The sequence below is a fragment of the Miscanthus floridulus genome, chromosome 6 (assembly GCF_019320115.1).
Source record: "Miscanthus floridulus cultivar M001 chromosome 6, ASM1932011v1, whole genome shotgun sequence".
NCBI classification, from domain to species: Eukaryota; Viridiplantae; Streptophyta; class Magnoliopsida; order Poales; family Poaceae; genus Miscanthus; species Miscanthus floridulus.
Genome location: NC_089585.1, coordinates 124,186,649 through 124,214,472, shown reverse-complemented (window position 1 = coordinate 124,214,472; position 27,824 = coordinate 124,186,649). Strand labels below are relative to the sequence as shown.

General features: G+C 44.7%; 2 protein-coding genes, 1 long non-coding RNA gene and 1 pseudogene across 10 annotated transcripts; 1 reads left to right on the top strand and 3 right to left on the bottom strand.

Moving 5' to 3' along the window:
• Window positions 1–544: 544 nt before the first annotated feature.
• LOC136459450 (pentatricopeptide repeat-containing protein At1g28690, mitochondrial-like) lies at window positions 545–8,723 on the bottom strand. 2 transcript variants are annotated; one of them, XR_010760205.1, is made up of 2 exons: window positions 8,572–8,723; window positions 545–1,072 (listed from the first exon to the last, which is right to left on the bottom strand). XR_010760205.1 is itself a non-coding variant. In XM_066459302.1 (2 exons), the coding sequence occupies exon 2, from the start codon at window positions 3,974–3,976 to the stop codon at window positions 2,423–2,425; it is 1,554 nt and encodes a 517-aa protein (XP_066315399.1). In that variant the 5' UTR covers window positions 3,977–4,175; window positions 8,572–8,723; the 3' UTR covers window positions 1,079–2,422. The 2 variants fall into 2 exon arrangements, 1 of the variants encoding a protein (XP_066315399.1); XM_066459302.1 differs by lacking the exon at window positions 545–1,072 and adding an exon at window positions 1,079–4,175.
• LOC136459449 (pentatricopeptide repeat-containing protein At1g28690, mitochondrial-like) lies at window positions 5,546–7,015 on the top strand (annotated as a pseudogene).
• Window positions 8,724–11,338: 2,615 nt separating the features above from the next.
• LOC136456865 (uncharacterized) lies at window positions 11,339–18,407 on the bottom strand. Of its 7 annotated transcripts, none has more exons than XR_010759588.1 (4): window positions 17,539–18,406; window positions 12,906–17,446; window positions 12,226–12,300; window positions 11,339–11,982 (listed from the first exon to the last, which is right to left on the bottom strand). It is a non-coding gene; the product is annotated as an uncharacterized lncRNA (long non-coding RNA). The 7 variants fall into 7 exon arrangements; XR_010759589.1 differs by having other exon boundaries at window positions 12,226–12,295; XR_010759585.1 differs by having other exon boundaries at window positions 11,339–13,224; window positions 15,473–17,446; window positions 17,539–18,407.
• A 1,140-nt stretch (window positions 18,408–19,547) lies between these two features.
• Window positions 19,548–22,968, bottom strand: LOC136456864 (coronatine-insensitive protein homolog 1a-like). Its single transcript, XM_066456851.1, has 3 exons — window positions 22,377–22,968; window positions 20,800–21,277; window positions 19,548–20,710 (listed from the first exon to the last, which is right to left on the bottom strand). Exons 1-3 carry the CDS (start codon window positions 22,883–22,885, stop codon window positions 19,907–19,909), a joined length of 1,791 nt encoding a protein of 596 aa, XP_066312948.1. The 5' UTR covers window positions 22,886–22,968; the 3' UTR covers window positions 19,548–19,906.
• Between the last annotated feature and the right edge of the window lie 4,856 nt (window positions 22,969–27,824).

Sequence of the window (27,824 nt, the reverse complement as noted above, 5' to 3'; positions counted from 1 at the left end):
CGTCCTGGTGAGCGAGGCGTGGCCACCACCGCGGCCGCGATGAGGCCTGGCCTCAGGACCGACAAACACACCACCACATGCCAGGGCCCAGCCAAGAACCGCAGACAGGGTACACGACGCTGCGGCGTCCACCGTAGTGAGGTAAGAATATGATAAATCGAAGACAATCAATAGCGGTGGTTTACCATCTCCTTCTGGTTTTGTTCTGAATTCGTTCTTTTCCAGGAACGCCGATGACGAACCAACGATTTCATTTACACCTGTAAAATGCTGTTTGGATGGCTGGTATCTGCTAGCATGTTATTTTGATGGAAACGCTGGTTACCTGACCTAGCGCCCCACTGCTAGCATGCTGTTTCTGAATTGAAAAAGGTGTCAAACACGAGAGCACAACCTTGCAAGTTTCAGAGCAAAAGATCAGATCATATTTCAGGCCAGATCAACAAACTGAGCAAGTTTCACACTAGTGCTCACATGAAGGTCTAGAATATATCAATTGATACTAACACATCATCCCAGAAACAAAATCATTTGCATTAAAATATGAGATAAAATAGCACTGACATGCATCTTTTCACCTCTCATTGCAAGCATTAGTACATAAATATGAAATTGAAATCTGTGAAAACTAAACATAAATAGGGGTATCAAATCAGGAAGAATCCAGAGCACATAACTGAGTAGCCAAGTTACAAACTTGTGCTGTGCATCTCAAAAGCACAAATAGCAACTTCTCAGCGGATTACATCTCACGGCTTACCATCAAGTTTAACAAAGTTGCAAATACACAATCTTGTATACCACAAGGACAAGATAAAAGGAGCTTATCATTGGTCAAGTTCAGAAACAAGATTACACAAAACAACACTCATTACTTCATACCAAATGACACTTCAGATCATTTTTCAACCGTTGTAAGTCGACCTCAAAGTTTAGATATGAGTATATTTCTAACAACAAAGACATCTTAGAAAAGTTGGCCAATGCCATAATTTAAGCACTACCAGAGATAAACACACGAACAACATAGATAGATAACCTTGAAGATCTTCACATGTTTGCACCCTCTAACCTGCAGCACAAAGTTACAAATTTGAACATGAAACATTGTCAAAATTGCAAAGAAATAAGCGCTTTTAGAAATAAGCAATGAGCTTGTCTACTGGTTCTAGAAAATGTGGACAAATTAAAATGCAACACTTTCTGAAAATAAATTGGACTCTCTGGTGAACAAAATGTAGGTGGTGCAGCAAGCATGATCTAGAGCCATGTGGGGTACTCTGATCAAGGAAACAACAGGTCCTAGTCTAACAGAAATATATGTAGCTTGCTTGCTTAATCTGCTGGAAGCAGCTAGCATTACAACATCTGAACAGTTAGCTGTTCTTCGGCGTCGATCAAGAGCCTTAGCTGCTAGTAGCTGTGAAAAAAAAAATTGATTTTACTAGCTAGATATCAGTAGCACATTAGCCTTCCCTTTTGCAATGGATTCAGTAAGAACACGCATGTCTGAATGAAAATTTTAGGGTTCCAAGATACTAACCCTACAAATAAACCTACTGTGATGCTGTCCCTATCCAAATGTCTGAAATAAAGAAACGCTGCAGTATTTGGCATGTCTATCTCAGTTACCGCAATGTGATTAACATCATATTGGATAGTGTGTCCCAACCTCTATATATCCTATCCAGGCAAACCTTACGGCATCGCATCCTCAAGCTAGTGAAGTGCGCACTTGACTTAAAAAATCAGAACACACACAACAGAGAGATATGAAGCATCAGAACAAGGCCAGAAGAGACCGGCCACGTAGACCTACTACCAGTACTTGAGCGGCGGCCAGTAAGGTACCTGCAGGTTCTCCATGAGCATGCAAGTGTACAAACTGAGCTTACTGACACAACCAGACTATTATTCGCAAGTGTTCCCTATATCCTCGTATTACATTGAACACATTATAGCATTGTGGAGAATGAAGTCGAAACACATGAAAATTCAGTTTGCAGCAAACCAGGATTAAACTGATGGAAATGTCACATCATTTTGAGAAGAAGACTTATACACAATCGTTAGTCTATATGAGTATATATCCTATATATCAACTGGCATAGCCTGCAAAATGCAGTAACATGATCCAGCATAAAAATAATTTCTTATGATATGATTAGAACCAACACAATTAGGGAAGAGAAATTAGGATACTAAGTTAACAAACAGATCTATCTGGTTTTTCTGGAAAGCTAATTACTGATTATCAGAATACAAAGAAGTTACTTCTCAGTTGTAAGCCCGCAGCATGACACTTGTTATAGATTCTATATCATATGAATTGCAAAGATGCATTGTCGTTCAATAGATTGATGTTAAAATGTTACAGGAGAAATTTTACATGGTATGGGTAGATAAAAACTCTACCTATACATCAGTCGACAAGTGGCGGGTTCTTCGAGCCAACCCAGCTACAGGCAGTGTCTTTCAGCACGCCTCGTTGTTTCATCATCTCCCTAACGTCATGCACGCCATCCCACTTCCCAGCTGCCGCAAGTGTGTTGGAGAATGCCATGTAGGCGCCCGGTCTCCCCTTGCGGCTCAGCTCGAAGACCTCCCTCGACGCAATGTTGGCCATGTCCATATCCCCGTGCAGTGTAGCCGCCCCGAGCAGCGCGGCCCACACATCAGAGTTTGGCCTCACAGGTATACCTCGGACAAAATCATAGGCCTGCCGCAAGCTTCCGAATCTACCCAGCAAGTCCGCCATGCATGCATAGTGTTCCATCCGCGGCCGCAACAAGTACTCACTCTCCATGCTCTGGAAAGCCTCCTGGCCCTGAGACAGCAGCCCAGCGTGTGCGCAGGCCGACAAAATGCTCAAGAAGGTGGCGTGGTTCGGCCTCACATCTCGCCGCTCTCGCATTTCGCGAAACAGCTGGAGGGCCTCGTCAGAGCGGCCGTTCTTCCCATACCCGTCGATCATCGAAGTCCAGGTGATCACATTCCTCTCTGGCATCTGGTTGAAGATCCTACGGCCGTCTTCCACCCGGCCACACTTGGCATACATGTCGACCAGAGCGCTTCCCACTTTGATGTCAAAGACTAGGCCGCTCTTCATCCCCTGGCAATGCACCTGCTCGCCGAGCTCCGGCGACAAGAGCGAGCAGGCCCCGAGCACGCTCACAAATGTCGATACCGTGGGACGAAGCCCTGCTCGCTGCATCGCCTTGAACATCTCGAGCGAGCCCTCCGCAGTCTCCTCCGTCTTACTGTACCCCTCCACCATGGCGTTGTATGCCACGACGTCCTTCCCCTCCATCTCCTCGAATATCGCCTCGGCGTCCTCAAACAGCCTTTCATTCATGCACCCAACGACCAGCGCTGTGGAGCACACCACGCTCCGCACGGGCATCACGCCGTGCACCCGCCGGGCGTAGCCAAGTGACCCGCTCTTCACGTAGGCGTCCACCAGGGCCGCGAATAGGATCTTGTCGGACTCTGCGATGGACCTCAGCACGCGCGCGTGGACCTCCCTAGCGACGAGGCAGGGTAGAGCCAGCGCCGTAGACAGCTTCAGCGCCATGGACAGCGCGAAGACGTCCAGCCGCCCTGTGGACGCCGCGAGCCGCCGCACGACCCCGAGCGCCTCCGCTGGGCGGCCCCGTCGGAAGTATCCTGCGACGAGGTAGTTGTGCGCGGCGCGGGTCGGGCTCGGCATCCCGTCGAACACGGCGCGGGCGTTGTGGAGGGAGCCGCACCGGAGGTGCAGCACGAGGAGCTTGACGGAGAGGTCGGCGCTGCCAGTGAGTCCCGACGTGAGGAGCTGCGCGTGGAGGGTCTGCGACTCGACAAGCGGCGGGGACGCGTCAATGAGGCCCTGCGCCACGGCCGCGAGCGTGGCGACGATGCGGAGGTGGCGAGGGACGCGCGGTGCCAGCGAACCAGCGCACGGCTGGGTCGGGGCGCTGTTTCTCTGAGCTGACATTTCTAGACTCTGCCCGTCTGTCTCTCTCAGCCGACACGGAGGCTCGTGGCCGGCCGGCTTGGCGGTGGCACGGCGCGGTAGTGTCAGGGCCGGGCCCGGGAACAAGCAGGGCGGGCGACGCACATGCAGGGGATAATTGGGTTGGGCCGTATTTGCCAACCGGCCACTTTGGTATCGGCCGACGTATATTACGTATTTCCTGCAAAATAATTTCAAATAAAAAACTTGTCAACTATAAATCAATTTCTAAATTGAATTTTTGTAATTTCATTGCTCATGAATAATTAAATTTGATTCGTCTTTGGTGGAAAAAAATTAATTCATAAATTTATCTTAAGATAAATAATTTAAATTTGATTGAATTTATAGGAAAAAGTGTTAAGAAATTAATATCATTAGTTACATCAAAAAATATTTTCATAACATATTTAGTTTGTGTCATAAATATTTATGTTATCTCCTATAAATTGGATCAAATATAAAAAAGTAACTTAAGACAACTCTACAAAGTTGTAGGTCTTATTAAACTACACTTTTTATATAAAACTCATCTTCACTTCATATACAAAAGTTGTGAATTTTTTAGATAACTATTAAGGTTTGTGGTATAATAGTCAGGGGTATAATGGTCACTTTTAATTTCTCTCTCACAGTCTCATCTACTCTTAGAAAATCTTATTCTTAATATCTATAGTGTCCAGGAGTCAATTACCACAACTAAATAGAATCTTTTAACAAAAACATTATTGAGTAGTGTCCTTCATTGAATTTGAATACCACTCATACAAAAAAAAATCCGGTGCATGTGTGTGAAGAAATAGGAGGAAGGACCACACAAGCAAGCCGAAAACAATGGTAGGGTAGAGTGGCGTGGGCGTCCCGCGATTTGCCCATGCTGCCATGCACGCATGTGCAAACTGTGCACGTGTGCTTCGCGCTTCGGTGCTTCTCCTGCCTCGGCCTGCCTGCCTGCGTAGTACGTGCCTGGGAGTGGCAGCTAAAATTAAAAAGGTGCAGAAGCAACACAGCAGCTCTGCAGCCGGACACTGTCACACTGAGCTTCCTCATCGTCGTCGTCGTCTCGTCCCCAGGGATAGTAGCGGCCAGGCAAAGCGTGTGAACCTGTGATGGCACGTGGGGGGAGGCCTATGGCCATGAGCCCCAAGCATGGGAGCAAGGGAGTACTCCAGCCAAAAGAGCTGCATGTGATGCTCTGCTCTACTCCGTGGTTGCCGCTATGGAGCAAAGGAAAGCAAAGGAAAGGGAAGGAAAAGGAGGTATTATTCATGAGCAATGAAATTACAAAAGTTCAATTTAGAAATTGATTTATAGTTGACAAGTTTTTTATTTGAAATTATTTGCAGTAAATACGCAATATACGTCAGTCGATACCAATGTGGCCGGATGGCCAATACGACCCAACCAAATTATCCCCTGCATGTGTGTCGCCCGCCCTGCCTGCGCCCGGGCACGGCCCCGGCCCTGACACTACCGCACCACGCCGCCGCCACGCCAGCCGGCGACGATCCTCCGTGCCGGCTGAGAGAAATGGACGGGCACAGTCCAGAAATGTCAGCTCAGAGAAACAAGGCCCCGACCCAGCCGTGCGCTGGCTCGCTGGCACCGCGCGTCCCTCGCCACCTCCGCACCGCCGCCGCGCTCGTGGCCACGGCGCAGGGCCTCATCGACGCGTCCCCGCCGCGGGCCGAGTCACAGACCCTCCACGCGCAGCTCCTCGCGTCGGGACTCACTGGCAGCGCCGACCTCTCTGCACCTCCGGTGCGGCTCCCTCCACAACGCCCGCGCCATGTTCGACGGGATGCCGAGCCCGACCCGCGCCGCGCACAACTACCTCGTCGCAGGATACATCCGGCGGGGCCGCCTAGCGGAGGCGCTCGGGGTCGTGCGGCGGCTCGCGGCGTCCACGGGGCGGCTGGACGTCTTGGCCAGGGAGGTCCACGCGCGTGTGCTGAGGTCTGTCACAGAGTCCGACGAGATCCTGTTCGCGGGCCTGGTGGACGCCTACGTGAAGAGCAGGTCACTTGGCTACGCGCGGCGGGTGCACGGCGCGATGCTCGTGCGGAGCGTGGTGTGCTCCACGGTGCTAGTCGTTGGGTGCATGAATGAAGGGTTGTTCGAGGACGCCGAGGCGATATTCGAGGAGATGGAGGGGAAGGACGTCGTGGCGTAAACACCATGGTGGAGGGGTACAGCAAGACGGAGGAGACGGCGGAGGGCTCGCTCGAGATGTTCAAGGCAATGCAGCGAGCAGGGCTTCGTCCCACGGTATCGACATTTGTGAGCGTGCTCGGGGCCTGCTCACTCTTGTCGCTGCCGGAGCTCGGTGAGCAGGTGCATTGCCAGGGGATGAAGAGCGGCCTAGTCTTTGACATCAAAGTTGGAAGCGCTCTGGTCGACATGTATGCCAAGTGTGGCCGGGTGGAAGACGGCCGTAGGATCTTCAACTAGATGCCAGAGAGGAATATGATCACCTGGACTTCGATGATCGACGGGTATGGGAAGAACGGCCTCTGTGACGAGGCCCTCCAGCTATTTGGCGAAATGCGAGAGCGGCGAGATGTGAGGCCGAACCACACCACCTTCTTGAGCATTCTGTCGGTGTGCGCACTGTCTCAGGGCCAGGAGACTTTCCAGAGCATGGAAAGTGAGTACCTGCTGCGGCCGCGGATGGAACACTATGCATGCATGGACTTGCTGGGTAGATTCGGAAGCGTGCGGCAGGCCTATGATTTAGTCCGAGGTAATACCGGTGAGGTCAACTCTGATGTGTGGGCCGCGCTGCTTGGGGCGGCTACACTGCACGGGGATATGGACATGGCCAACATTGCGTCGAGGGAGGTCTTCGAGCTAAGCCGCAAGGGGAGACCGGGCGCCTACATGGCATTCTCCAACACACTTGCGGCAGCCGAGAAGTGGGATGGCGTGCATGACGTTAGGGAGATGATGAAACAACAAGGCGTGCTGAAAGACACTGCCTGCAGCTGGGTCGGCTCTGAGAACCCGCCACTTGTCGACTAATGTACAGGTAGAGTTTTTACCTACCCATACCATGTAAAATTTCTCCTGTAACATTTTAACATCAATCTATTGGACAACAATGCATTTTTGTAATTCATATGATATAGAATCTATAACAAGTATCATGCTGCGGGCTTAAAGCTGAGAAGTAACTTCTTTGTATTCTGATAATCAGTAATTAGCTTTCCAGAAAAACCAGATAGATCTGTTTGTTAACTTAGTATCCTAATTTCTCTTCCCTAATTGTGTTGGTTCTAATCATGTGTTTCAACTTCATTCTTCACAATGCTATAATGTGTTCAACCATTTTCCATATAGAGAAGGAACTAATACACATCTCCTTTAGAAAAGAATTTCCCATAATGACTATGAATGCTTGTACCTGAAGTGACCAAATAAGGCTTAGCTGATCTTCTAATTCAAGAATAAAGATTCACTTGTGGGGGTTCTTTCATTCAATCAGTTTGATGTTCTCTTCCTACAAGGATGTCAATTTTCATATTACCTTGAGATGTCAGGAGAAGTATTGATAATGAAGATACCTCCTACAAAGCCCTGAGAGGAAGGTCTTTGTTTTGCTGCTTGTCGCAACTAGTTATTAAGCAAGGGTAGTCAACTCCACTCTTTTCGCCAGAAATCTTATTTTTAAGATGGAAAAGAAGGGCAGATATATCTTGACTAGTACATCCGCCTTGCCATCCAAATCATTAATCTATTTATTTTTTTAGTATTATGTGTGGATATCCCGACCTTGTTAAGGATAGAGGTAGGGGTAGGTGTTGGGCATGCGGAGACTTAAGACCTTCGTAGGCAATCAGGTATGCTTTGGTTAAGTGAATTTACGACTCCATCTTCACCGGTAGCCAAGGTAGGCATAATACGCGTGAGCTCTTTCAAGTCTTTCGTGCGGGAGACTATTTGATACACTCAGGTCTGTAAGCAGGAGTAATTTTCACTACATATATTAGAGCATTGATCTTTTTAGCATGTTACTATGTAGTCCATACATTATCATATTGGATACACAGGAAGAGATTTTACATAAATGTCTATATCTTAAAATTATAGAATATAATATCTCATTGCCGAAATAAGTCAAAAAAAATTGTCATTACTGAAAAAAGATTGGCCATCTTTTGCACCCAGTAATTATGGCTTATTTCCAACAGTATTGAACATAGAAAACATGTGTCTTGGTCACTAATGCAATATTATATGAGTTATCAGCTATGCACAATAAAATATTTGGCATGCGAATTCATAAAACAAAATAAAAAATGTTGCCGCAGGGCACTACATCTGGAATGTTCAAGATCCAGTTTTTATCTAAACAGCAGAGCATGGGCTGGGAAGGGGATGAACTCACATGGATCTGTAACTCAACAGACCAGGGGCGGATCCAGTAAAGGGACATGGGTGTACACATGTACACCCAATAATTTTTGCAAAAACTTCGAAGTTAGGAGGCTTGTCAAATAGCTAAATAGCTTTAGGTTAGGGTTTCGGTGCTCAGCTTCGCACAGCATAAGGGAAGGGAAGAGAAGGCGTGGGAGTACCTGGTGGATGCTCGTCGCCGGCGAAGAGACCAACGAAAGCCTCAGTACCTGGCCTAGGGCGGCGGCGGCCCAACAGTCGTCGGAGAGGGAGAGGGAAGCGAGAGAGAGACGAACGAGGAGCGAAGAGGGGATGCAGCGGACGGAAGGGGGGAATGCAGGTTATGCATCGACGGCGGAAAAATTCTTGTGGGCCGTTTTTCCAGTTTCTTTGAAAATTTATGTGTTTTCTTTATTTTTCTTTCACTCCCTTTTAATTTTTTATTCTTGTTGATTTCATATCTATTCTCTTTATTGGACACTATCAATGGCTAGAAAAACATTTGTTTTAAATAACATTACAGAAATTTCATATCTATTATCTTCGTTGTACACTATCAGTGGCCAGTAAATATACAGTACATTGTAAATAAGTAAGCAGAACTTTTTATATTTTATTAAGGTTGAATATTTTTCTATTGAAGCTAGAAGCCATTTTCACAAGAACATATACCAATTTCACAAACCAAGAAGCGATAGCAACATTTTTCTAAAATAAAAACAATTTTCTATTTGTGACAATTTCCCAAGTGAATACTAAATATTTTTGTGCTAAATATGAAACAATAGTTCCCATGAACTAGGAACATTGCTATCATCAATAAAAAAATGGTATGAACTCATTAAAAAAATTCATGCTCCAACAAGAACTAATAAAGAGTACTGACACTTCAATATCTCATGAAAATTTTGAGTCTTCTTAGCACTCTCTTTTCATTCTATAATTTACTGAAGATTTTTATGTTGTAACAGGGCTAAAGATTAGGTTGCAATTTTTAAAATACTTTTGTGGTTAACATTGTCACACTTTATCAACCTTAAACAAATATGGCTAAGCGAGTGTTTATTATCCGCAAGGCACAAAGACTGTAGAGGCACATAGTGGCGTTAAGTTCATAGAAAAGCTCCAACCAAAAACAAAGGTATACAAGTTGAAAAGATAGACATCGTTATAAGGAAAGAGCAAAAAAGTCTTGGCATGATAGGATAGAATAGAAATGGTTTGACTATAAAAACAATTATGCATTCGAAAAAAGTATTGTACAAATAACAATACTGCATAATTAATAAATTAGGAATGTTGCCACTCTTACATAACACTAGATGTCCTTTATGGAACAAATGGGGTTTTTCTACGAGTAGAACATTTTTTACTTACCCCTTTGTAGTAAAATATATTTTCGGGTTAGAAGCAACTTCTAGAGTAGAAAAAAGCAATATTTTATTAAGAGGAAAAGAAATATTATTATAGTAGAAAACAAGTTAGGGGATGTGACACATTTGCCTTTCTAGTATCTTATGGAATAGGAAACTTTTACGTGAGAAACTTTCCAGATAAATGGGAGTATGCATAAGACATAATTATCATATCTTAGACAATATAATATTGGGGGTGTTTGGGACTGCTCCGCTCTACATTTTTTTAGCTCCGCTTTACGTTTTTAGCTAAACGGTTTTAGCTCCACGCACTCTGTTCGAGGTAAAAGGGTGAAGTTGTGAGAGCACCTAAAGAGGTGCTCCACAACCTCTAGTATTTTGAGGAGCTGCTCCACGGTGAAGCTTGTGGAACAGAGTTCATGGAGCAATCCCAAACACCCCGATATCTAGATATTTTGCATGAGAAATATCTAGGCAATAGATAAATGCAAACAATATGCTACATGGAATACTCTAGATCTAGATATTTTGTGTAATGAGAAATATATGAGGAATAGATAAACATGAGAGGTATTCTAAAATATAGAAAAGTGTAGAAGGTTGCCATAATAAAGCTATAAATACATATATAGACTTGTGTTCATTCCATACATACCAAGTCAGCAAGTGAGTTATCAAAAGTTATGAAAGTAGTCATCGCATATTTAGTTTAAAAATACTTCATAGTTATTTCGAAGTTTATAAGTGTGCATGTTAAAAGTTTGTTTATAATGAGTTAGACATGATTATAAATAAAATAAAAGGGAAAAATGTTTTGCACACCCAATATTATAATACTGCGTCCGCCATTTCAACAGACCAGAGGAAACAGGCGTTATGCTGATGACGGGGAAGTTGAGATGCAGATATGTTCGACGTTGTTGCAACCTTTGCCGGAGTGGATGAAGTAACATTAGGTCGTCATCGATCTCGACGTCTCCTGCCGGCGCGTCCTTGCCGCGGACGAGGTCGCAGATCCGGCTCGAGCGCTCGCTTCAGGCCTCCATCGGCTCCAGCAGCGAGGTGAGTAGCCGTCGAGGAGTAGTTAGGGGAGGGGGAGGGACCGGCGGGGTGAGCTGTGGGCGGCGGCATGGTTGGGAATGGATGCCGCCTTCGAAGGAGAAACCCTCGCCCTAGCGGCCTCGTCACCGAGCGGCTCGACTCGCAATGTGCCCGATAGATAGCGTATTTTTTTTTTCAGAGATGCCCGTGCGTTGCTACAGGTATAATATTCTATCAATGATATGCAACATTTAAGCAGTCCATATTTACCAACAACAATTAAATCTACGTGATGCCACATGTCGCCATAGTCTGAGGCTGATTTCAGTGTTTACCAAAAGCTTTATATATCATCCTGATTTTTTATTCTTAGCGATGTTTAATCATGGTCCTCGACAAATTATAATGTGGTCAATAATTTTAACTCTCTTCCTTAGCACCCCTAACTGATTTTTGTAAAAGTGTCAACTTGGATCTATTTTATGCATCAATAAAACAATTGTTCCAAGCAATCATCTCAATCCACAAATAACAGCTCCATGCGCATTTGTATTTGAAAGAACGACCACAAATGTAGCATAATCACAAAGGTCGATGAAGTTACAAACAATCAACATCACCATGTCTCGGTTTTCTCTGGTCACTTGTGTTTATGCCTACAAATAGTGGCAACTCCTATCAATTCGCCCCTTTGTTCGTAGAATGAGTTCTTCATAATCTTATCTTCAATAGCAAAAATAGTAGAAAATTTTCTAGATAGCACACGCCAAATGCTAGGTTCACCCACATGAGAACAATGTATGGTCAAACACCTCGCCTAGTTGTAGCCACGGTACAACCTTCCATCATCGACCTGCCACTTGAGTAAGCACACTACTCACCAGCAGCCACCTCTTCCCATCATTTGCCTCTGGTGATCATGTGCAACGCTCAAGGAGAAACAGGATTAGAAGAAATGATTGTAAATATTCAATAGAACAGTGATATCACAAATCTCAACTGGCACTAAAGATGTCTCTTCAATCTTGAAATAAATATAATTTAGTTGTTTTATGAATTATGATTGAATACCAAATAAGATGCCAAGGGTATTTTACTGAATAAATATCTTGATAGCCTAATTGCCTGAAATTTGGCTTGTGGACCTTGGACCCAACTCCCACTTCAGCGACTCCTCTGCTCAAACCAAGCCACAAACCAAAATTAATTAGGTCGGCCAGATTTCACAGGAACACACAAAGGGAAAGATCAAATCAGAGTTAACTGACTATGTAACATAATTTTCATTATTCTTTTGTTACTTAATTTGGTTAGGCACAAGAAATGAAATTTATAGACCTTAGTTAAGAGTTCATAGGAAAGACAAATGTGGAGATCCATGGTTTTCTAAAATCAATGCTGCATTCTAATTTTGCTCACCTCTTAAGGTTATTGGATCATGTTTGTCCCAATATATTTAGAATCCGGACAATGAGCAATCCATATAGTTCTACACTGAATTGTTTCAGATAATTAATAAACCATCTCATCAGATAGATAATAAATCATCCCATCAAGACATATATAAGAACAAACTCCTAACTATGATATATTTGCACACAAAAAAAAAACTGGTTTCATTTTGCCTGTCCAGGATAAGGCAGGAAAATTCTGAATAATAACCAACAGTCCATAAGCAATATGCTGCACATGTACGAAAAATCCAAAATTATCAGCCCCTTAAGCAGTATTGTACTACATCAATGCCTACTGAATACATATTATAAATCAGCTAACTCATCTATAGACTACAGAAACCAGGATAGTAAACTTGACAAGCTGACGAGATAGAAGCAAACTTCACATATGATTTCAGAAAACCTAAAATGGTGGTTTGTATCCAAACTGTAATCAGAGAAATTCTGAAATGCTTCTTACAGCACAAAGTTCAACATGGCACAATACATATTCAGAGATATTTCATTTTAAGCTATGCTAATTCAGGGGTAGTGGATATATTATGCATGAACACCTAATATTTTAACTGAAGTAAATTCGCACTGTGCAACTCACACTTCTAAGTTTTTAGCCTTGAAATAGATAGCAATTATGCATTTTACCTAATACTTGTCGCAGATCGGAGCTGAATGGAAAGGATGAGTAATTTACCCTGTCTCCAAATGTAAAGCTTTAGAGTTGAGAACATTAGTATGAGATCTGTATACAAAAAGGGGAAGAAAATGATTTGCTTATGAGAGTTGGGAACTTTATAATGTCTAAGGTTAGAGCTGAATCCTTTGCTTATAAAATAATGTCTAAGGTTGCAAGAAAATATAGTACTTGATAACTTATCACACCAAAATTGATCAAAGCAATAATTTACCTGCAAAGGCACTCAATAGAATCCTTGTTGCTCAGATCACACAGACGATGCAGTAACTGTCAAAAGCATGATCCATGTATTTTTTGTTCAAAATAAGATAGTTCAAACAGAATATAGTTTATTTAAGAATATAATCACATCTATAGGAATGTGCTTGACAAAACCCACACAAACAAATAGGACACATGATATATGCATTTATCAATCTTCCAGTGCTGTATTTCTTTTCTAAACTGAAATTTAGTTGAAAACAAAGCTGCAAATATTGTACTCGTTTCCAGTTAGTATTGATGATGGAATCATTGATCATCTACATAACCTTACAATGCACACTTTCACCACTACACCTAGTAAATGAGCAGTCCCCTGTAACAACACAGTTAATAACACATAAGCTTAGAAATATGTTGGTCTGATAAAGGTCAAAATAAGTAACTATTTGTGGTTTTTCTCTTGCACTGGCCATTAAAAAGGTCATTTAACTATAGTTCAAGCATGGTCAAACCACCTAAGATACATTTGTTCTTTCAAATCTTATAGTAAAAAAAAGGGTGTACCCAGTGCAGAGAGCTCCCGCTCTGTGCGGGGTCTGGGGGACATTCAAATCTTATAGTAAACAGAAAAAAATATCCTAGGGAGTATTTTCACCACATGTCTACTGGTTATTATTAAATCTCATAATAAGAAGATAACGACCAAACAAATAGAAAGATGAAGACACTACAATGTAAGGCTTCTTAAAACTACCTCCAGTAAAAGTATGATGTTTCCATCTAAATCAGCCAAGGTGACTTATTCACGTATCACTATATGCCTCCTAACTAAACAAAGATGGTATACACAACTATATTGGCTACTCAAAAAGGCAGATAGTAGTGAGTCCCAAAACCTAACTGAAAAGACATCGCACTGAGCAGAATGAACAAAAAAAGTGCGACGATTATTAGCAGAGATAACTCAGTGAAATGTCTAGGGCTGCTTGAGGGGCACCACTATAAATGCTAGGAACGAGAGTTAGCTGTTTGAACCTAATGAAAATCCTTGCTACCAAGGTACCTTGTAAAAACTATTATGTCTTTCCCTGCCATTTTTATTAATATGGAAAGGTAAAGACCACCACTCTGCTATGATGATATTTGACAAGTGAACATTGAATTGCTAGTTCCAGTTATGCCAGTTTTGGTAAGAAATAATCAGGATTCAGGAATATCTGCCATTACATTCACAACTGTTTAGATTACAGACATATGCACGTCACACGTGTTAAGATCTAAGATTACTACCAACTGCAATAAGTTGCCAAGGTGTTTGATGCTTTTCTCTGCCCATTCAACCCACATATTAAGTATATACACTGTTTTTTACTACTATGTTAAATAGACTGATTGGGCTATTATGCTAAATAGACTACTTGGGTATTTTTACTATATAGACTGATTGACAAGTTAATCCAGCCATGCTAAAATAGAAATTATGTGTATTATCATGAGGCTTATAAACCCCTCTGCATCCAATTACTTGAACACTGAGGCTACAAGATATAGATACATAAAAAACATAACCAAAAAAAAAAGAACAAATTGTTTCATATGCTATGCATCCAGCAGCCATGTGATTCCAAAACAAACAGCATGGTATGTGTCATGGATGAGTGTGGCAACATTGATGGTGGCACCTGCTGACTCAATCTACTCATAAGTTGCTAAAGACATATATACAACACAAGATGTGCTGCACCTCAAATCTCTATAGACAAGAATTTAATGTAAGAGTGGAACTGCATTTCGCCTTGCACTTGGCGCAAACCATCCCTTGCATATGTAATAACAGTATAATGCAGAACCCCAGAACCCAAAGCTTTAACTTGGTGTTTAATTCACATATCTCCACATGAGAGATTTCAAGCTTTAACTTGGTGTTTTACGGATTATATATTTGATTGCAAAATCCCATAAAAGATCCTGCATTTTTCTTGGTATTTAATTGGTGATATTAAGAATCTCATCCCACGAGCAACCTAAGAAATCAGCATTCTCTTAAACAAAATGCACCAATGAAGTCCTCGAATAGATCATTCCCCTTAATTCAACTAACACAGGGTTATTTATGCACTACTGAACTACAGCAAGCAATACCTGCAAATGATAGAGAGAAAAAGGATCAAAGAGGGCACCATCTGCAGATCTCAAGCCAGCAGCTTGGATCTCTCTGCTCCAGCAAGTCCCACTCCTTGCTGGGATTAATCTGCACCCACAATGCGGGCCCCTTTGATCCAGATAAGTCCTGTTAGCTGTTATCTTGTACCTGTGCGTTGACGCGGATGCCGCTCGCGCATTGCGGCCGCTCGAGAGGGACTCCAGGAGAGGATGTCGGCTTGACGGCTTCCTTGCCTCCACTCTGGCATCACCCACTGCTTCATGTGGCTGGGCGAAGGTGGCGTGGGACAGGGATTGTCGAAGGCTGCCGGGGACGGGACACGAATACACGATGGCGGCGGCGGTGCTCGCCTGCTCGAGCTGAGTGCTGGGGCGCAGTGGAGGATGCAGGAGGAGATTTGGGGTGGGGGCTCTCGCTCGTGTGGAGTGGGGTCTAGTCGCGGCCTCGCGGGTTACGGCACATGAATCCACGCGGCTTCACCGTATCAGTATTCCACGAAACGCACCCTACTCGAGCTCATGACCTGATCTTTCAGTTGCCTTGGATGTTTCCTGTCTGTCACACCATGGTTGCAGCACTAAGAACCTAAACAACAGACATATAATAGACAAAAAATGTCTATGAGAAAGTGCAGACAGCAGGCATTAACTGGATATGTACATATAATGCATATAAAGGACATAACTCAATCTTTTGAAGGAAGATACAAACGTCAACCAGGAGACGCTGGCTTAAAAGAATCACACATCATATGCAAAGAGTGTATCACAGCATATCTTAATGGAATGAATGCTCAAGGTTTGAGATGCAAGACCCACGGCAAGGAGGTCTCGAGGAAGCCCAGCAGCAACTCCACCATCAGCCATGGCCTCTATTGCTAAGAAAATGTAGGCCAGGACACTACCACTATATTTTTTACATTAAAAAGATAGAAATTAGCTCACTCTTAAACGTTGACACCTATTTTCAGTATCACATACATAATCAGACATACCTCATACCTCAGGCATGTTATAGCATCAACATTTTTTTTATTTAGCTGTCCAAGCTTTCCAATGGCATTGGATAATTTTCTTACACGGTCTTCATCATTCTGAATAGCCATCTCTCCCAAGTCCCAAGCACATGAGTGGAATAAAAACATCAGATTGTCTTTCATCTTGTTGACGTGGAGAAAACAATAATATAATAGCACTGAGATAGTAGAGCTGCTTAAATTCCCCTAACTTTAGACACCTAAAATATCATGCTTAACCTAAAAAAACAGCAGATGCCTCAGATTCATCACTTGCTGAAAACTGGAAGCAATGGAAGCCCCTAGCCCTCCACTGATGTAGGTCATGGATGTATAACAAATTACTCTCGACACCAAAACTCAGCTAAACATGAAAAAACCTCTCTCCTGCATGCCAGTATCATGGATGTTAAGACGACACCCTATCTTAAAGTTGAGTTTTAGTTAGAGTTGCGGCAGGTAAAAAGATCAAATATCTTGAGTTAGAGTTGCATTTGATAAATCAGGAAAACAAAATGATTACAGTACATTTGTTCTTCCAATTGGGATTTTTATCAACTGCATATATGTTGAATAGCAAATCGTTCAAGCAAAGTTGAGATTCCTTCTCCCATAGTCCTTACTAAGCTGATTCTTTTTCTAAATAATAAATTATGCAGCATAAATTTTTCAGCGAGTTTACATCAATTTCTGCAATTCTAGAGGCTCTGGGCAAGGTATAGCCTGACTCATTATAAGATCAGGAGCACATTGCCACAAGAAATGCAGATATCATAATGTTGAATGCTACAAATGACATGACAGCAACTTATGTGTAGTGTAACAAAAATGCGGCCTCTTGAAATTATCAGTAGCAAGATGCAGTAGAAGACCAAACAAAGAGATACATATTGAACATCCCAAGGTAGAGGTAACAGCTGCTAAACAGGCGTTTGGTACATAGATACAGAGATGCAGTAATAGCCGTGCTTACTTGGCCACTCCCATATACCCGGAGCTGGAGGCGCCTCTCAAGCATGAGCTACTCCTGCGATGCAGAATGGCTAGGTACATATGCCTCTCTTGTCATGCGCTACATCTTTTATGCTCATGCTTTACGATTTCAGCTGCATTATTTAATCACATAGAGTAGCAGGTTACAGACTTATTGTACTGAGACAATTAACAGATCGATGCAAACTGAGTTCTCTGAACTTACCGGTGAGTTGAGGGTGCCATCCGTGCCCCCATATTTTGCAGCGAGATCATAGGTGCAGGCCGCTGCCTCCTCATTCTCCAAAAATCCTCCTGCAAAGAAAAAGATACTCCTGCAATGAAACGCGATTAAAAATCTTAATTCATATATTCCTACCATATATGCAAATATCTGATGGTTTTGTGCAAGGGGCAAGGGCACGCTTCTAAATGTGCAGCAAAACATAGTCAAGTCCTTTCAACTTTACACAAAAAAAGTAATATTTTTTCCCGTCTCTCTTCTGTTGAAAAGAAGGGAGAATGCAGTTGAACTCGAAATCAACTATCAACCTGAGCAAACATAATGCAGATTCAGAACTCTAAATCAACCCGAGCAAACACAATGCAGATAAACTATTGAGAAGAATGCCAGCGCATTTTGCTACAACGTGAGAAACCAAATCAAAATAATAAAAAAAAAGTGGAGGAGAAGGAGAGGAAGGGGTGGGGGGCGCCGGACCCGGGCAGAGCCACGCTGGATCGCTGCGCCGTCGTCGATGTTGGCCGGCGTGAGGAGAGGAAGCCGCCTAGGCGCGGCATCGCCGACTGCTTCCCGCCTCGACTGCAGCGCCCGACCTGCCTTGCGCGCCGACGAGATCTAGTAGACGCTGGTACCTGCCCTGTGCGCGGGGAAGAAGGGGGCGAAATCGGGCGAGGACAGGCAAGGTCGGTGGGTGGGCTCGGGCAGCAGGGGCGAGCGGCCGCGGAGGTAGCCGAACCCAGGAGCGAGGGGACGGGGCTGGGAGAGGGAGGGCAGCGGCTTGACTGGGCAGGGATGGGCCGCCGGCGTTGGCAGGGGGCGGTGTGCAGGGGCGGGGCCGCGGCATCGGCTGGGAGGGGTGGGGCGGCGGCATGCACGGCTGGTGAGGGCTGGGTCTGGGGAGTGGGGAGGCGTGCGGGAGAGAGGGCGGGGGGTGACATTTTTTTTTACGCTGGTTACAGGTGTTTTGGTCTAATTACCGGGCATCCAAACAGGATCTAAATATGGCATGCACATAGAATGTTTTTAACCTTTTTATGCGCTGTGCGAAATTCAGAACTCTCTCTAATTCCTCTCTGATTTTACACCAAACACAACTGTTGCGATTGTTGAGATTCGGCTTTCCCTGCATGGAGCAGATAGAGCCAGATGCTTCCATCTCGTCTATACATGTTTGTTTAACTGCTCTCAAGATTTGGATCGATAGAGTAACATTCTAGAATCCTAGGTGGAAATTACTATATAAAACGTCTTTCAGTTGGAATGTTACAGAAGTGGACGTAACAACAGATTACAGCTGCTCCTAACCCCGCATCTGCCCTTGGCATGTTCAGATCAACCGGGTTCTCCATGAAATGGTACCTCAGAATCCATGGGCAAGCTGACAGAAACGTCCTTTTCCCGACGAGGAAAGCCGCCCCCGGTTGTCGATTCAGCGGCGGGGCTACGTTTTTTGTTCGCTAGCCATTACTGCTAGTCACCAAGTAGTTGGCCATTGCGCTGGACCGCGACGCTATCGCCTTCCTGGGCGCGGTGCCGCGGTGGCTGGGTGGGCAGTGGGCACACAGATGACAGGTCCCCCGCCACTCGGCGACGGCCCATGTCGCTGCCCACCGAGAGTCCGAGACCACGTACTACCTCACGTAGGGGCTCCAAGTGGCAAGTGAGGGACCGTTTCATAGTGACCGTCGTCTTCCTGGTGCTGGACCTGGACTCGAGCTTCAGAGTCCAGACATTCTAGTACACGTCCAAATGCATTGCCTCTTTATCAATTCTTGAGAATGATAAAACGTAGTCGCTTTCGGCTCATCTGCTCTTGTGCATGCCATGCACCTGAGATCCATGCAGCCTGTTTGTTGCTGTGGTTTGTCGTAAACGATCGTAAATTTTCAGCTGGAACAATAATTTTCTCTCACACAAACTAGTCAGCAGTATTTCTTCACAAACCAGCAACGATACGAACCAGCCAACCGAACAGGCTGCATGATTCCAACTTATCTAGCACAGAACAAAACTAGTAGGCCATTTCTGATATTTACAGTGGAGCAAGATACAATTCCAGGGAAAAGAAAGCAGAGAACAACTTACACCATTTTCGCTTGGCTTATAAGCCGTACTTTTTCAGCCAACGAACAATATTCTTCTCTCGCGATAAATCAGCCAACGGTACTTTCAGCCATGGCTTATCAGCCAAGCGATCAGGGCATTAGTATACATCCTCCTAGGATTAGATACTAGTACAAGCAACAACTGCACCTTATTGCACTACACCTCCACTACAGTACTAGAGTTTATTACGGTACACAAGCAGCTGGTACAATAACCACACTCGGACAGCTTGACGTATTTACAGTCACGCAGGATGCAAAGTAACCAGCCACTGAGGACAGTCCGGCCTCCTTCCAGCAAGGGAGTAATACGCAAGAACCTGGGCATGGGTGTCAACACAAGGCTGTCCATCGGCCATCACCCGATAAGTGCTCTCGGGACAGGGAGGCGCAAATTCAATGTTCCAGTACGGCCTGGCCATGAGCATGAGGTCCTGGCCCGTTTCAGAGGCTCTGTACCCCTGCACCCATATGTACCTCAGCGACGGCATCTGGAGCACGGCAACTGCCAGAGCTCGCTCGCTGAAGCAGCAGCTCCTCAGCTCGAGCTTCCGCAGGTTGGTGCATCCCATTGCAAATTGGATCAATCCATTGTCAGATTCGCCAACGTTGCCGAGCAGCATGTATTGGATGTTTCCACTGTACAGTCCAATGTAACCAAGGCCTACATCTGAAAGCCCTCCCGGTCTCAGGTAGAAGGCAAACCTCCGAAGTTTGGTGCAATTCCTCAATAGAGCACGGACGCCGTTATCAAGTGGCATATCTGCTATTTTCTTCTGTTTGTCAAGTAGAACAAGCCGGAAGTCATAGAGATTCTTGCAGAAAGTGCCAATGGATTCCAGTGCCCCATTTGTGATATCAGATACATAGGCAGCTATGTACTCCAGTTCACGGCAGCCAACGGCTACGGCTGTCAAGCCTATCTGAGATACTCCTCCCTGCTCTTCTTGACCGGGTTCATCATCCCCCCGCTCAATTCTGAGCCTTCGTAGCTTCTTGCATGTATCAGCAACAACTTCTAGTCCTCTATCCCCAATCACATTCCTCACCTGCCGAGAGCATCTATCTTGTCAGTTGAAATTAGATAGTCACTTATTTTAGACACACAGGTAATATTAAAGATGTACAAAAACATTACCTCGAGAACCAGTAGGTTGGGGCATTTAGCAATAAGCTGACAGTGATCTTCAGTGGTGAGGAAAGTGTACTGCAAGTCCAGTTTCTTAAGCATTGCAGAATATGGAAAGATAACGGGCATCTCATTTTTACCCATGAAGGTAAGACCCCCCAAGAAACATAGCCTAGGTGGGAACTTGACCTTTTCGTACTTGGTGTACTCTCCAACTTCAAAAAAAGCACCTCCAGCGAATTCTTGCAATCCTTTGGAGGTTTGGAGAAAACCAATCAGATCTGAAAGATCACACTCACTCATCTTCAAAGAAATCAATGATTTACAGTTCTTTGCAAGAAGCTCCAGATCAGCAGGCTCCACTTTGAGTTCTGTCATGTAGAAGTTCAGTGTCACCAGAACAGAATTGTTGACAGCGAGTTCATGGAGCCATTCACTCCCTTCATCGGCAATTGTGCATTCTTCCAGGAACAAAGTTCTCAGAGATCTGTCAAGACGATTTATGACATGTTACTGTTGTGATATCATGTAGTCATAGCAACTAGAATGATAAATTCACTGTGCATCAGTAAATAATACGTAAAAAAGAATTGCTAAAGAAATCAGAGCAATTTTTTCCCGAGGAAAAATGACTTGCAATTGCAACAGAGCATCCACCATGGTTTCTTGCCTCCAGTATCAAAAAGGAAAGTAGCTTCAGCACACAAAAAATAATAGTAAACATTTCGGATGGAGATATATATATATATATCAAAAACAAAACTTCCATGAACATCTATTCTTCAACTTCCTTAGTCAACCGATTCAACAACATCGTTACAGAATTCAAACTAAGAAATAAAAGATTAAACCATCTGAAAGACTTCTGGGAAGAAGAGAGAAGGGGAAAAGATGGTGCCTGAAATACAAGACATGGTACCATATGAGATGTGTTCATGATTGAATTGGTTGATAACTGAAATCAACAACGCGCAAAGCTGCAACTGAATTTTGGTCAAAAATATGTTTCATTGGGGACAGACTAGTCATGTTCAATTCCAATCAACGTGGTACATGAGTACTCCTGGCCTCCTGGGAGTGATAGATCACCAGTCATTCTGTCGACACCTCAAACAGCCTGCTGATGCGAAATTGTTGTACTAAGAACTGGGGACTCACGTAGCATGACCAAGGAAACAAAAAACACTGGACTAATGATCAAACCAGCAGTATTATGAATGTGTCTTTTGCATATCCAAAGCTCTTATCGATTTATAGTCAAGAAAATTCTTGCATGTTATGACCTAAGATCGCATCAGAGCTTGCCCATGCAAATTTCTCACAGAAGAGAGAAGGAGAATCCAGAAGCGGGCGAGCTGACTACTTGGAGAAACTGACACAAGGCTCAAGCTTATCTGTTAGTACTCCGTTTTAGGAATATCTCCACCGGATCAATCATGATTTCTCTAAGAGGGGGGAAAGATAAGTACTCAAGTGCGCAGCTACCCAGCTTACTTTCCCAGCATGCACACCGTAATGGGAAAGCAGGCTAAAACAAACACGGCGTTGCAGATCAGCAGATGAACAGAAACACGGGTATCTATTACCTGCAGGAGCGGGCGACGAGGCGGAGGGCGTCCGTTGAGAAGCCGGAGCACTTGTCGAGCTTGAGCACCTGTAGCATGTGGCCGCGCGCGCGGACGAGCACGGCAATGTCCTCGTCGGTGACGGTCATGCGGCGCAGGTGGAGCGCCTTGAGGCAGTCGAGCGGCGCGGCGAGCTGGGCGACCCAGGGCGCCGCGTAGGCGCCGAAGTCCTCGGGGATGAGCCCGTACATGGCGGCGCGGGGCCTCCCCTTGAGCGCGAGCGACTCGAGCCGCGAGAACCGGGCGAGCAGCCGCGCGGGCTCCACGGCGTAGCAGAAGCCGACGGTGACGTGCTTGCGCGAGAGCGCGTCGATGCGGTGCCAGCGGCGGCACACGAGCGAGGCCGCCTCCCGGTCGCGCGGGTCGTCCACGTAGCCGAACACGAGGTGCAGCGCCTCCTCGGGGACGGCGCCGCAGCCGAAGCTGAGCGCGCGGCTCAGCCGGCCCGGCTCCGCCACCTCGCCGCCCATCGGGCCCGGGAGGGATCGGGGAGCGGATCGGGCTACCGCGCGAGGCCGGCTCGCCAGAGATCTAGGCCGAGCGTGGGCATGGAGATTTTGCTGCCCCTGCCGCTGTGATTTCTGCGGGAGTGGGCTTGTGAGAGGACGGGAGGAGAGGCGGAAGGGAATTATTGGAGGGAGAAGCCTCTGCAAGGGAAGGGAGAGTGAGGGATGAGGAGCAGAGCAGCAGCTAGGGACGGGGATTGGAGAGCCAGCGTTTACTCCGTTCCTGCGCCGATCAGCCGGTGTCGCCGCGCCACGTAAGTACCCGGGTGGAGGAGGTGAGGTGATATAAATGGCGTCGCCCGCCGGGCGCAGCACAGTGCTCAGTGAGCTGCACCACAAACCAGCTCAAAAGGGTGTTTGTCTCCCCTATCTCTAATAAGAGAATCAATTAGAGTCTTTTATATGTGTACTATTAAAAAAAAATTATAATTATACATAAGCCATTAAAAAAGGTAACCGCACACATGTGTCATTGCTCTAAACTTTTTTGTCTTACAAGTCATTCCGTCCTTGTTCTGTTTGTTTTTCGCTGTTTGGTAGTCCTTACAGGTGGGCCCGGCCAGTGAAATTGTCCATGTTGCCCTTGGGTGATGGAGACCGTGTTGACTACGATTGACAACCACCTCAGACCCTCACTCTCCCCATCTCACTCAAGTCCTCTTCCCCCACACCCTAGCAGCGTCGGCGGAAAGAGAAGAAGACAATCCAGCCCTGCTTGCGGCTGTGGCGCGGAGAGAAGAACCCCCAATCCCCCGTGCTTGCGACGTGGAATGGGGTAGTGGAGCAAGGAAGAGGAGGCATGAAGGAAGAGATAGTGGATCCTCCGGATTGGTGGCGCATGGCCACGAATAAGGGGGCGCGGGCGACTGACCTCCTTGGCTTCCTGACGGGTGAGTATCATTTTTAGGGGGGGTTTTCCGCTTCGATTGCTTGGTCCTTGTGATTGTGGTCAGTTAGGTGTAGTAGTCATGGTTGATATAGTGTGATTTTAGATAGATAAATGTATGTGAACTCGCTGTTGTTCATCTGTAGGATGGACCCTGCTAGTAGCTATAACCTAGAAATTCGGATAATTGCTCGTCATACTCGTGCTCGGTGGTTTAGCTTGAACAAAGTCGTCGATGCTGATCGTACTGTCGACACAGAATTTTCGTCCTGTGCTGAGGACACACGCAGTAAGCCAGAAGGGTCTGCTCGATGGAGCTGTAGATCCGCCTAGCTTTTAGCGCAAGGATGGTTGATCCTGCGCACTCCTCCCGAGACGTGCTAGTCAATTTAACCCTATATTTGATAAGGAGAGAAGGCTTATCCGTAATTAAGGGCGGAACTTGCCGGTGTTGCCAGACAGTCCCGAATATGCGGCTCTAAGAGCCGATATTAGAGGAGATTGACTAAACAGACGATTTCAGCATATTCATGAGAATAAATCGGTTAAAGCTCATTGGGTTGTATAAGAAGAATCAATTATCATTCAAGATAAATGTCGTTATTTGAACAGATATTAATCAATGGCAATAAGATGTCAATAATGATTGGTTTATGCTGAGCCAGTGATTATAAGCAACCGAACCCCTTTTATATAAAAAAACAATGTAATACCATTTAACCGTTTAATAAAGATAAATCTAATAAACATGTTATATCTCATCTATCGCTATGACCAGTGGGGCATGAGGCAGAATCATGCAGGCCGTAGAAATAACAATAGACTCAACGACCCTAACTCATTACTAATATCAGTGGGGCATGAGACAGAATCATGCAGGCCGCAATACAATAATAAGATCATAGGGTTAACACATCTTTCAATCTATCTTTACTTCAATGGTCTCGTGATGCGAACTGCTCGTGAAAGTACTCGATATCGGCTAAAACAACCGATTCAGGCATAGCGCATAGCTAAAGTCATGTCTTATCAGAAATAGATCTACCGAATAATGATCTCCACTTCATGGTGCTAACAGTAGGGTGTGAGACAGAATCACACAGGCCATGATAACGGGCCATGGAATGGTTTTCGCTAGCCAATAAATCTATTCAAGACACAACATGCTTTAACCGCACGCTATGCACGATCAAGATTGATGTAAAACAGCTAATAAAAACGTAACTCGTCGTTTAATGTACAGATTAGATCAGTTTTAGATTAACAAACGATGGGCTAAACATGATATAAGGTCGATTTAGATCAATCCCAATCGAGCAGGAGTGATATTGCTGTAATTTAGATGAATAATAAAAGCAATAAGCAATATCGGTGACTTAATGAATCTATCAAAGATTGTCATTCTAAGGTAGAACCGATAACTTGACCTTGATCTAGTTTATGCAGTTGGGGTCGATCGAATCAATGTAGCCATACTTGAACTAGGCAAGAATCGATAACTAACTTATACCAGAGTCGCAATGGAGGTCGACCAGATCGATGCAGCCGTAAGAACAGAGGTATAAGCCATGACAGTACTTACAACAAGCAGTGGAGGTCGACCGGATCGATGTAGCCATACTTACTGAAGAACTCACCGAGATCTACTCTACTCCTACTCCTAAGGGGTGGCCGGAGCCAAAAAAGTAAATGACTTATATATTGGATTGATTGTTTTCCTTTTACAATAGCCAGGGTTTGATATTTATACCCGGACCCTATGCATGACTCCTGTCTAAGCACGACTCATTATAATTTTTAAACCTAAAGAAAACATTCCTAATTTAAGATAACTTGAACTCTAATCTTTTCCTTTTTGTAGAGTCCAACACGTCTTATCCTGGCGCTGATCATAACCTTTATCATTATCTGCTGGCGCTATCTGAAGAAAGCCGATTCCAGTTTCGTGTTCGAATCAGCTGATTCTGATCATGCAATTGATTCCTTGATGACATGATCTTGGGAGCTTTTAAGTCCCTGTGACCCTTCTTCTAAATTTTGGTGTAAAAACATGCCCCCCAATTTTGTGATAAAAGAAATTTTATTCCAAAATTATCACGTCTGTGTCCCTGATAGGTCCACAGTCACGGGTAAAGAATCATGATCTGGGGTCTACTGTTTGTCGTCATCTATGCCAGTTCATGAACCCATGCTTCAAAACTTTTACGAGAGCATCATTGCTTTACAGGCACTTGGATTCATCCTTCAGGCCGGCTATAAAATGTCTATCCAACCCTGGCGAGAGTGACTCAACAATTCAGCCATGTTTCTCTTCTATCTGCCTCTTCGAGTGTTTCCCGACTCCGTTGGACCCTCCATGGTCTATCTTATGAAGATCTCAAGTGGTTAGAAGAATTCTTGTGCATAGGGTGACTGTGTCACTTATTCTAGCGAATCATTGAGCAAGAAGACCAGCCATTGACATGATATTTTGTAATTTAGGGAAGCAATAAATTCGAGTCTGTTATCTCTTCATTATCCATCCCCTGAATTTCCGGAGTGTTGATCCATTATGTTTCTGATTTCAATTTCACACCTCCATTGAAATATATCTTCTCGCTTTCTTGGGCTATATATACAGGCTATAGTTGTGGATCAAAAAAACAACCCGCGTCGTCTTAATCCTTTTCCGTCTTCAGTATATTTTCTTGCCTTTCTGTAGGTTCGAGGTCATGGAGAACAAAAAGAGGTCTACTGAAGAAGCCCTCAACGGATCTGCATCATCACGCCAACGCCTTATCGCCAAGAGGATGCATCTTGGGGTACTCTCATCACTTTAGATCAGATGGTTGGCTCTACCCAGCCTTCAGGGTCATCTTTGACACCAATTCATCGCCAGCTTCCTCGTTACTCGAGGCGACAGATCGATAATGATGATCTACTAGCCTCCGTCGATTGGACCGACCAGCATCTAAGCCAACTGCCTCTCTCTAGTGGAATTGGCTTTGGCCATGATTGAAGGACCGATTCCCCCCAGAGGGCTCGCCTTGGTGAGAGAAAGGTTGGCTAGGGCTGAAGCTAGAATCATGGGTGAGATGTCTGCCATTATCTCCTCCGTTTTTCTTAATTTTGCCCTCAAGATTTCTGATCACTCTTTCCTTAAATATTTTAGATCTATCTGCTTAGTTGGAGAGTCTTCGATCAGCTACGGATCATGCAGCGGGATTTGTCGATACTCAGCGGGCGCATTCCGGTGGGTTCACTTGCATGACATCCCAAATCGTGTCAGGGAGGTCGCCCTTCATGGCGTTCATCATGGCGCTGACCATGACGTTGGGCTGCTGCACAAGCCCATTCGGCATTAATATTTGGCTTCTTCCCCATAGTTTTTTCAGACGCAGCATACCCTGGGAAGCATGAGCGCTTGGTTGAGGATTTTATGAGCGCTGCCAACTCTATAGCTTTTAATACTCTAGCCGATGATATAGTAGGCAAAGTGTTTTCTGGTCCGTAGCTTGTAATAGGTGACGTTTAGCAAACAACCTCCTCTCCTTGAGTGATTTTCCTTTGTTTCATGCTTCATACCCATCACCTCATTCGTGTTTGCTTTGCTTCTATAGGCGATACACATTGTATCGGCTTTTACCCCTTTGGGTTCATTTTTGCAGTGGAGACGATACCTTTCCGATATCGGCTATTAAGGCTATCGATCGAACAGATCGCTTATTAAGTATTGATCCAAATGCTAGGATAATATTTCTTTAAATATTTCCCGTTGATTGCTCGGCCAAATTCTTCCTCTCCTTTTAGTGTTCCCAAATATAGCATTACCAGGCACACAACGTTTGATTCGATAAGGTCCTTCCCCAGTTAGGTGACCATTTGCTGAATTTACTGTCCTTTGATCTGATCGACAATTTCACTTTCTAGACTAAGTCTCCTTCAGAGAATCACTTAATCTTGACCTTTTTATTGTAATATTTTGCAACCCTCAGTTTATTGGCTTTGATATTTTCAAGAGCATGTAGCCGAAGGTAA